Genomic DNA, 10398 nt, shown 5'->3' with positions numbered 1-10398 from the left:
GGGCAGAAGTAAGAAACTTTTCTAATCCCCACATGAATCTCTTAGGAGTGATTTTTTCAAGGAAAGATCAGTCCTTTGTTTAATTGGCCTGATGTGGTTTTCATCCACTGAAAGCACCTATTCCCTTGCTCTTCTTTTTGCTGCTTGGCTGGCTGATCAGTGAGGCAAATGCCCCTTGAGTGGTTTTTTTTTTAAGGTTTTACCTTCTGCAGTCACTTCCCCCAGTTACGAAGCAAAGTGCCCTGGCTGCTTACTTTTTCAGTAAGTGAGTTTTACCTCAACAGTGCTTAAAGCATGCACTATTATGTCAAATTCTTTACCCTAATTTCATGGGAACCATCACTATTTCCTTTATGAACATTGCCATAAACCATCCTTCTTTGCACTTAGCTGTTTCTCCTCAGTAGGACTCCCAACTGATTAGGCAACAGTCAACCCGTGTACATAATGAATTACTGTCCAGCAAAGTTAACTCCTTTCCTGACTTGTGCCTAAGAAGAGCCACGTGCATCTCAAGAGGTACAAACCACAAGTGCCCCACTTACCTGGGCACTGCTGAGTTCCAAACAGGTTTACATTAAAATTACCTCAGTAGCTGGAAGCAGTGCTTTGCCATGCCCACCACAGTACTCGTTTCACTGGGCTATTCCTTGTTGCAGTGGGGATCCTGCAACACGCATATACCAAACCAGGAGTCCCGTGGAAAGGAAATATATATGGACAGACATATTCTTGCTAGATGTTTCAGAGATATTTCTCCAGCCGCATGGCCGGGGCTCTGCCCAGGAACTGCTCCAGTCACGGGACCAAGGGTCCTTCTGCCCGCGCAGGGAACACAAACCAACCAATGGGAACGAGGCTGAGCAGGGGCAGGGAAACCCCGTGTCTGTGCCCTCAGGGCCCCTCTCCCAGGGCTACATGGCAGGGGAGGGACCCCAACAGTTCCTCTCTTCCAAACAAGTGCTATGATTTAGGAACCATCACAAAGACTGGCACAGGACATTGCTATTGCATTTTGTAAATGCAGGTGCCCTTCCAGTCTGAAATCCGTAACATACCAGCTTAATCACCTGTAAGCCTGGCACCATCTGGAGGTGACTGATACCAACATTCACAAGCAAAAGATTCCAGAGCTGCAGGCTGTGGTTTGGGGTTGGTAAGAATCTTTTTGTGTCATGTTGTCCTGTCCCCCTTTTATTTTTTATTGTCAGTTGTGCCTTAGACATCTAAGCTGCTCACAAGGCCTTGTCACCACCTAAGCCCCTGACAGGAATAATATTGGTATTTTCCTCATGAATTTGTGCAGCACCGAGATCTGATACATGATGACCTTCATAAGCAACCTTTGTATGAAAAAAATGAAAAGCAGCAAAATTTCTCTTTGTCTTCAAGAGCGCACCCACCCATACTGTTTCCTAATGATTTTGCTTACATCCCCTGTACACCAGAAGACAGTCTTAGCCAAACTTTGAGACCCAGGCAATATTTATTTTGTACACAAATCAAAGCAACTTCAATCCCTGAATAGTTTATGGCTGAATATTCTCCTTTGCTTACGGGGGGGAACTTCAGCAAGATAATCAGTTTAAGAGTGGAATGGCAAACCTGTTCCAGAGTGCTGGCAGTTTGGAACCTCTCTGCGCAGTGACAAACCTCAGCCATGGTTCATGTCAGTGGCAATTTACAGCATGCTACAAGTTTTAAACCACCACTGAGTACAAAGCAGAGCACCAGACTCTTCCATTGACAAAATGGCTCACTCGCCTGCTTAAAAAATTGATAAGCTTTGAACATTTTATGTTTTATTTGAATATTGATTATAGTTTTTACATTTAGAACCAGTGGAACAAGAACGTGTTGGAAAGGAAGTTGCTTTTCTAGTGCAACACAGTACAGGCCCAAGACATTTTTGATTTAAAACTGATTATTTAATCTCAGAAACTACAAAATTATACTCCAATACAAGATACCTTTTTAGCATAAACATGTATTTATATATATTCTTCTCTCAGAGACACAGTGCAAGAGTAATTCAATTTCCTGAGGCGCTCTGCACCCCTAAAACAGATCAGACTTAAAAAGAAAGGTCCCTTGAGTTAATAGACTGCTTAAATGAAAGTAGATCAAGATATACCAACAAAACACTTGCTTTAGTTGTTAAAAAAAGCTTTTAAAATATCAGCACATGTCAATAATCAAATAACAGGTACAGATCTTTTACAGAAAATATAAATGCAGTATAAGACTTATGTTCAAATTTGTCTTTCAAGTATGGAGAGCATGTCTGTTTGGTGGGCATGGCAGTCATATTCGGTTCTAAATTCTCCTACAGCAGCATAAAAACAAGCCTCAAAATCATCAAAAGGCTGAAAAAAAACCCAAAACAAGAAAACATAAATATAGCTGTCATTAATAAAACCAGTGAAAGTCATCATTAAATAACAGTGCATTCATAAATAACTGACACTAGAGTCTCTATTAAGCTGTCTTTTCAAGTGTCTAAATCTACAATCTCAGTGTCTGTTGAAAAACAAAGCCACCTAGGCTGGAAAAGCAATCCACAATGGACAATAACATTTTCCAGTGTAAGTCCTGATTCTTAAATTTTGCACCTTGACAATTTACTTCTGCTTTTTCCTCCCTGTATGTAACTGAAGTAAAACAGAATGGTGTTATATTAAATCTGGTAACAATGAAGCAACAGTTGTTATTCCTTCAGAAGATGGGGATTCTGATTTACACTTCAAAAAATGTTTTGAGTTACAGACTCATTGGGAAAAAAGTTTTGAACTTACTCCATAATTTAATTCAAAAATAATAAGTTCAGAAAATTGTATTTTCCAGAATGCCAAACAGCAGCAATAAAGCAGCTGGAACAGTTAGAAACATCATAATTTGCATTAATACTGACCACAGTTCTTAGCTCAGGTCAAAAATGTCCTGTTTTTCAGCAGTACTGTGGTTCCAGTAGTACTGTGGTTCCAGTAGTTTTGAATGCAGCCAAAACTAAACCAAAGTGTTGGCCTTTTTTTTAAGATGACTGTGTTGTACGAAATTAGACTAATTTTATGTGGATGTGTTCAAAAACCCTAAGGCTTATCCAGGTTCTTCCAAAAGCCTTACCAATATGCATTAATATTTAACTCCTGACCTCTCCTTTCTGTGCTGAGAAAGTCACTTCTTATCAGCTGTATCTGCCTAGTGAGAGAAAAAAGCTGTTCACTGGACCTCCAAACTAATTTCACTTAAGCTGTATAGTTGCTGAATGACAGTGACTTCCATCAATACTGCCTTGAATCAGGTGTGAAATGGCAACTATTTGAAAACCAGTGAAATCTTTGCATTAAGATCTGCAATGTATCTTTACCTCAGGCATGCTATTAGTCCGGCTGGCATTAATTTCTTGGACCTCTTGAACCGCATTCCCATTATAATGGTCAAAAGAAAAGATGAAACTGTAAAAGACAATCCAATATATTTATGTTCTCACTTTTTGCAGTGGACCACTCAGGAACATGTGGAGTTATCAAAGGTCATTGCTGTTTTCTTATGAACTGCAATTTAGTAAAACATTAGATCAGAGATAGAGTCTATAAAATCATTCTTGCTTTTCCAAAATACACCATTATGATTTCTTTTAGCTACAAATAAGGTGTCCATGTGCAGCAGAATGCTAAATCCTATTCCATGGAGACTAAGTTTGTTAGTTAGTCAATTCTACTCACCCATATCTACATTCATGGGCATACAAATAAAGTAGAAAGAATCTTGGCCATAGCAGTAACATGTATACTGAATTACAGGAATAGTGTCTCATAAATCACGCCATCCTAGATCATTGCAGCTGTTTTCCAACTATTCAAGGAGCTAGAGCATTCAACTTCTTTTCGGTTTTATTTTTAGAATATTAGCTCTTCATTTGCTGAGCCTTAAAAACCATATTAGAAGGTTTGCCACTTGTTTTTGCTACAGAATATGGCTATCAACATCTCCTTCTTCTTGACCACGAGTTCCTTTGTAGCCTTTTGCTACGAGGGAACCATCCTTGCCTGTGACAAGAGCTGGGCAGCCCAAGAGGGCAATAAATGCAGCACAAGCAGCAGAGAACAAACATCATGACAGAAACTACATCTTCTTCCTGGAGCAGTCTTAATTAAAAATGGAGAGAACAATGAACTCATCAGGCATGGGGATTTCATCTTGAACTGTGGCTGCAGAGGGCTACATAAATGAGAAGGCTGAGGAGAACACATAAAACTGCAAAGATAGCTACCTTCATTAAAGAACTGTCACTTGAAACGCTTCCTAGAAGTGGGCAGAGAGGCAGAACTTCTCATGAGCAGCAGGGCCTTATCACTCGCAGCCAAAGTAATGGCAGTTACACAGATCTCTTCCCTTTAATGGAGCATTTAAACCTTCTGGCTAATTCTCTTCAAATTCCACTGTCTAGTCCTGGGGCCAGTCCTGTGTTCATAGGTGTCAAAAATTAGTTTTAAGCTCACTTCAGCGTTATAAAACAAGCCCTGACAGCTACAAGTATCTTACAGAACTCTACCAACTATGTGCACTCATTAAAGATACCTTGCAAAAAAAAAAAAAATTACGCTCCATTAACCATTGCTCTTATTTTCTAGTCACATAGCCTTGATCCTCTCAGGAATGTCTCAAGAGTAAACTATTCCACAGCATGTGTCTTGCCAGAGTCCTGAGCATATTTACAGTTTATGACAAGCAACAAAGCATGTTCACTCTGTAATGTTCTTTTATTTCCATTTGCTAGTATATGGCTGTTCACAGGTTCCAGTGACTTTTTAAGACATTCAAGTTTTAGACCTGATTTTAGAAAGTTATATACATTCACTGTTTCACCTTAAACCAGGTCAAAGAAATTCAATAAATCAAGACAAATTCAATCCAGTGAATCATATTCAGATCAGGATCAACTTGCACTGTGAATGCTACTAACTCTTGCATACTGAAATTTGAATTTCTACACCTACTTCAAACACATAAAAATGCATTAAAGTATCCAAGAGAGCACAGAGCTAATTTCAGATGAAGGAGGAAAATGCCTGAAATAATAATTTATGAAACAACTGAGAGAATTTGCCTGCAGTATAGGCTACATACTCTTTGTATGTAGCACAAGTTACAATAACCTTCCTATCAAAGTCTTGTACTAAAACATTACCTAAATTACTGTAGGAGACTCTTGCATAGGTGAAGAATACTGTCAATAGTCATGGTTTGGATGGATGGGTTGTTTTTAGATTTCCTAACCTTTTAAAGGTTTGGGTGCTTGCTTTATTTAACATTGTAATTTACTGTACTGGTTTCTAAGTTCAGAGTGGTCGCTTTCTTCCATGCACTTAATTTCCATCTTTCATTTGTGCTCTAGCTGCTTTTCACACTTTGGCATGTTAAGACATAAGTGAAAACATTCTAGTTTTCCACAAAAGCAATATACATTTATAATAAAAAGCAATTAAAACATTTTTTTGTAAACATTCTAAACTAAGACTGCTTTAAAAAGTCTTTGTTCCTTTTACTCTATGTAAGAAGAACTTTCTAGGGCAGGTGTAGTGAACTCTGTCTCATCTCATCTCATTGCTGTGACTTCTACTAAATAAGTAATATACATTTCTCCAGTTGAGAAAGTCCTCAGACGCCTACAGCTACATGAAATGAAAAACACCGACTATTTTAGATATCAGACATTCAAAAGCACATTAAAGGAAAATTTTGTATTAGTCCCTTCAAAACCTGGGAATTGGGAAACAGGCAACATATATTAAGTTTTAATGAGTCTTCCATAAATTCTGTATCTAACTTAGTGGCTTAATTAACCCATAGAAGTACAATACCATACACTAATTAAAATCATCTCACACTAATGATTATAAATTTACATATACTTAAGGCTATGTCTTCATTCCAAATGAAGTTTTGGCGTTTTTTTAAACAGTGGGAAAACTTAATCTGAGCAAGGTCTTGGTGGCAAAAGTGGAAATCCAATTTAAGGCCATCTAGGAGCAGATCAGGTCCACCATTACCACCTTTTCTAAAGAACCTGGTGGAAACACTTCACTGACAATGCTACTCAACATTTTTTTGAAACGTAAATTTTTATAATTGTAACTGAGGCAAAGCACAAAATCAGAATGAACAGTATACCACAAATTCTAAGTTGAGAAAAAACAATTGTGTGCTCACATCATCTGGATTATATGTATTTTAAATGTATTTCTGCATGTGAAACCACCTTTGCTAAAACCATGAGTGAGACAAGCTCCCAACAGCTCTTATTGCAAATCACTTGGCGAGGTTAATGCCCCCCTTAGAGAATGTAGGTTTTGCCTCCATGAGGCAAACTAGCTACCATGACAATTACTGCATAGTTTGTATCCTGTCTTAACAGCAAAGGAAAAACACTAAATCAAACTATTTGATTCACTGGGAGTTGAGGATACGTTAAATTATGCAACACCGGATCCTACACCCACTTTACTGCTCAGATTGTGAAATTCTAATCTGTAGTGCTAGTGATTTTATTACAGTACTATCTCCTGTTTCTCAGCTGGATTTCACAATCTGTGCAATGTTAGGCAACCACCTCATAAAAGGAGGTGCTGCCAGGTGGCTTGACACTAGTCAGTGTTTTGCATTCACACACCTGCTGGCTTTGTGTGAATGATCCGCCTTACCTTGCAAATGGCTCCTGAATTTTGCAAGCTAAGTTGAAGTGTTGACCTCTATTTAAAACTCAACATTTAAACCAAAGCAATACTCAAAATTTACTAAAAAGAGAATTTTACATGCAGTTAAGGATGCTGCTTGTTTGTTTGTTTGTTTACTGTAATGAAACACTTACACAATGATATCTTCACATTTCTTGGATCACATGTTACACAGTAAGCTCCATAACCAGCCACAGAGCCAAAGGTGAGTCCAGCAGCTAAAGAGATTTTACTACCTGCAAGAAATCATTCAAGTGTTATTTCTCAATACAAGGTCTTTAAACTCAATCTTTATACAGCAGTTGTCTCTCTACACAGTATTATCCAAATATATTAAAAATAAAACGGATTTTGCCACATTCCAGCTTACCTCACCCAGTGTGAATAGAGAGGTAGTATTTCTGTAACTGGGTCATTCTAATACGTGGCATTAGGGGCAAAGTCAACTATGTTAGAGGGAGATGATCAGGATCCAGTAATACTTACACCTTGGGAAAAATACAACCCTAAATTTGGCTATTTCCTCTATCAATAAGGACTTTGGTAATTTCTCGGAACTGTCTGTTCGTTTTAACTATATCTTACTGCACTTGGGAGTCTCCAAAAATTGTAGAAATGTGTCAATATATATAGAGTAAATGGACAACATGTGTGGTCATAATGTCAGGCCTTTCAGTCTGACATCAGTCCTGGACAAAGAAATGCTATCACCAACATCCCATTTAATAAATAATGAAAAAACAAATAAATGGCAGTGAGGATGAAAATAGGGCTTCTAAAAGTAACTTGACATCTTCTTGCAGTGCTATTGCAAAACTGGTTCATAAGTCCCGGATATATCCCTAATACATTTAGATTTCTGAACAGACATTTGTCTTGGTATCGTATGATAAAAGTGTAGAATCTGCACAGCAGACATTATTTGGATTAAGCTGATCCCCAAATGTTTATAAATAAAGAATCCAAACCCCCTGATGTCATTTAGCTACCAATCCTTTTATTTTGAGTACTTTTAATCATGACTTTGCAAGAAATGGAAATCATAACCCATAAAAAATAATCTAGATTTGCCACGAGGATTGACCAACTAATAAAGAGTGAAAAGAATAGGTGAATGGGATAGTCAAGAGAGCGCAGCTGGCTGCAAACACAAAAATACAGCGTTTCCAGAAATTCAGATGCGAAGCCGTGTCTCCGAGAGCACAGCATGTGCACACTGCGAAGGGAGACAGTGACCCTAAATCACAGGAATGGTGACGGATAATGGCCACAGGGCCGGAGAGTGAAGCGCTGCCGAGGTCTGTGAACCCGCCTGCAGCCCCGCCTGCCCGTCCTCGGTACCGCTGCGACCTCTGCCGGTGCAGGGCCCGGGCACGGCGCTGCCACCCGCGGGACCGCGAAAATCCCTGGAACACCGAAACTGCGCTTTGTGGTACACTGCCCGCTAAAACCTGCCTCGTTATCTTACTGTGAAAAGGCACAGTTCTAACAGTACCAGAGAATTAACCACCAACTCAGAACACATAAGTAAAGGGGTTTTTTTCACCGTGCATCTGGAAATGTCAGAATCAAGCCTGGATGTCTCTGTAGAAAATAAGCTTTAATCAAGGATCTACTGTGCTCAACACAGGAATGATTAAAAGGAGATGAGAAAGCTCAAAATGCACTTAAGGTCAAAGATAACATGACAACCCCCACTCTTTGCCCTGAAAACAAACTCAAGTGCTTCAGCTGGCCCAAGTACATCTCATGAGACTCAGTGCATTTACAGCAGCATATGATGGATGTAAAATGCAGTTGTGTTACAGCAAAGTTACAGTTACAGCAAAGTTGTCATGTCTCACACTGCATAGAGGAAATTCAAATGCTTTGATTTCCTGCTGTCCCAGTACTTACCTTTACGAGTGTAAGCTACAACACCTCCAAACATCAGCAATGAAGCATATGCAAAACCAATCCAGTCAACAGCCATGGTCCCAACTCTGGAAAAAAATCAAAACATATTGCAACTGAAGGCAAACAAATTCCTTCCTCGTGGTAAAAAAGAAATCATTACTTAAAGGGTTCTAAATAACACTACAATCTCCTAAGTTGTGTTTGACTACTGTGTCAAAACATTCAGAAGGTGAAGGTGTGTGTGCCTTTTGACTATTGTACCATCCTTTCACTAACTGCTGCCCTTCCTTACACCCCAGTATCTGGGTATACCGTATTTCCATTAGCAGATTTTTTGGGATGTACGTGGCATGCATTTTTCCCAGTCACAAAAACATGTATGCAGGCAAAAAGCTTGACACCATCCAAAGAACGTTTTGTCGCACTTGTGCTACAGGGCTGAGCTGAGCGCACACTATGGATATGTACAGGTCTTCTGAGTGCTCAGCTCAGTGCTTTCATCTCCTTTCAACCACACTGCACCTGGTGCATTTCAAGCGGAATCTAACAAACCCTGCACCAGACAAAAATACCAATTTTCAGAGTCTGTTCAATGTTTCCAGACAGAAGCTTAGGCTGTTTTGGGAAGCTATACATACAGCTGCTTTGGCCTATGTCTATGCCCTTTTGTTTCACCTTTACATTTTGGTGCATTGTCTGAAGTTAGGCTTCTGCCCCGCAGGAAGCATTTAAGGTTCTGTTGTGATGCTGGTCCCTACTTCCCTGGCAGTGCTATGTAAAGGCATGAATGGCAGTGCTCTGCAGCCAGAGAGCTCCTGCAGCACCACGGCCTCTCTCCCATCAGCTGGTGGGACACATCTTTTCCCTCCTTCTCCCAAATTAAGTATACACTTAATTAAGTACGTCCTTCTTTATACCTCAGCGCGTGTGTCCTTTGTTGGGGTCCCTCCCCTGCCATGTAGCCCTGGGAGAGGGGCCCTGAGGGCACAGACACGGGGTTTCCCTGCCCCTGCTCAGCCTCGTTCCCATTGGTTGGTTTGTGTTCCCTGCGCGGGCAGAAGGACCCTTGGTCCCGTGACTGGAGCAGTTCCTCGGCAGAGCCCCGGCCATGCGGCTGGAGAAATAAATATCTCTCTGAAACATCTAGCAAGAATCTGTCTGTCCGTATATATTTCCTTTCCACGGGACTCCTGGTTTGATATATGCGTGTTGCAGTATCCCCACTGCAACAGTCCTTGACCACAGTGTTAAAGGGCAGTAGCAAACAGTGCTCACTCAGCATTTCATGTCAAGCCTTTAGTATTAAAAGTAAGCAACTCACAGCGAGCCCCCTCCTCCCCAGGTCGTAACCCCTCAGGACAAAAGCTGGATTTAGGGGGCCATGGCACCCCGGAGAACGAGGTTTGTAGAGGCAGGGGCCAGGGATGCAGGGGCCAGGGATCCCCAGGCCTTTAATGTGCCTGGCCTTCGCGGCCGGGCCCGCTGCCCGGACCCGCAGCCCGCGACTCGCTTCCCAGCGCCGGGCGCAGCCCCCGACAAACAGCAGGTGCCTGCGGAGGGCGGCCCCGCACCCCGCCCAGCCTCCCGCTCGCCCCGGCCGCCCCCCCCGCGGCTCGGCCCCGCCGCCCCGCCGTACCTCGTCCCGCCGCGCCGCCCTCTGACCTGCCGCGGCCCCGGCCCCGCCTCCCGCCGGGCTCCGTGGGGCGCCGGGCCCGGCCGAGCTGCCGCGTCCCCGGCTCAGCCCCTCGGCGGCGGAAGGAGGGCG

The 10398-nt window shown here is 41.6% G+C and overlaps 1 protein-coding gene across 3 annotated transcripts; it reads right to left on the bottom strand.

The window, feature by feature from the left end:
• Window positions 1–1780: 1780 nt before the first annotated feature.
• On the bottom strand, window positions 1781–10352 carry TMEM14A (transmembrane protein 14A). 3 transcript variants are annotated; one of them, XM_042016895.1, is made up of 5 exons: window positions 10270–10352; window positions 8634–8719; window positions 6872–6973; window positions 3368–3455; window positions 1781–2366 (listed from the first exon to the last, which is right to left on the bottom strand). In XM_042016895.1, exons 2-5 carry the CDS (start codon window positions 8707–8709, stop codon window positions 2327–2329), a joined length of 306 nt encoding a protein of 101 aa, XP_041872829.1. In that variant the 5' UTR covers window positions 8710–8719; window positions 10270–10352; the 3' UTR covers window positions 1781–2326. The 3 variants fall into 3 exon arrangements, with proteins under 3 accessions (XP_041872829.1, XP_041872830.1, XP_041872828.1); XM_042016896.1 differs by lacking the exon at window positions 10270–10352 and adding an exon at window positions 9955–9978; XM_042016894.1 differs by lacking the exon at window positions 10270–10352 and adding an exon at window positions 9551–9633.
• Window positions 10353–10398: the final 46 nt, after the last annotated feature.

Source organism: Corvus kubaryi, unplaced genomic scaffold (genome assembly GCF_017639235.1).
Source record: "Corvus kubaryi isolate FWS band 111438036 unplaced genomic scaffold, C.kubaryi_AGA036_p1.0 split3-73, whole genome shotgun sequence".
Lineage (NCBI taxonomy): Eukaryota > Metazoa > Chordata > Aves > Passeriformes > Corvidae > Corvus > Corvus kubaryi.
This window is presented reverse-complemented; position numbering and strand designations above follow the sequence as displayed.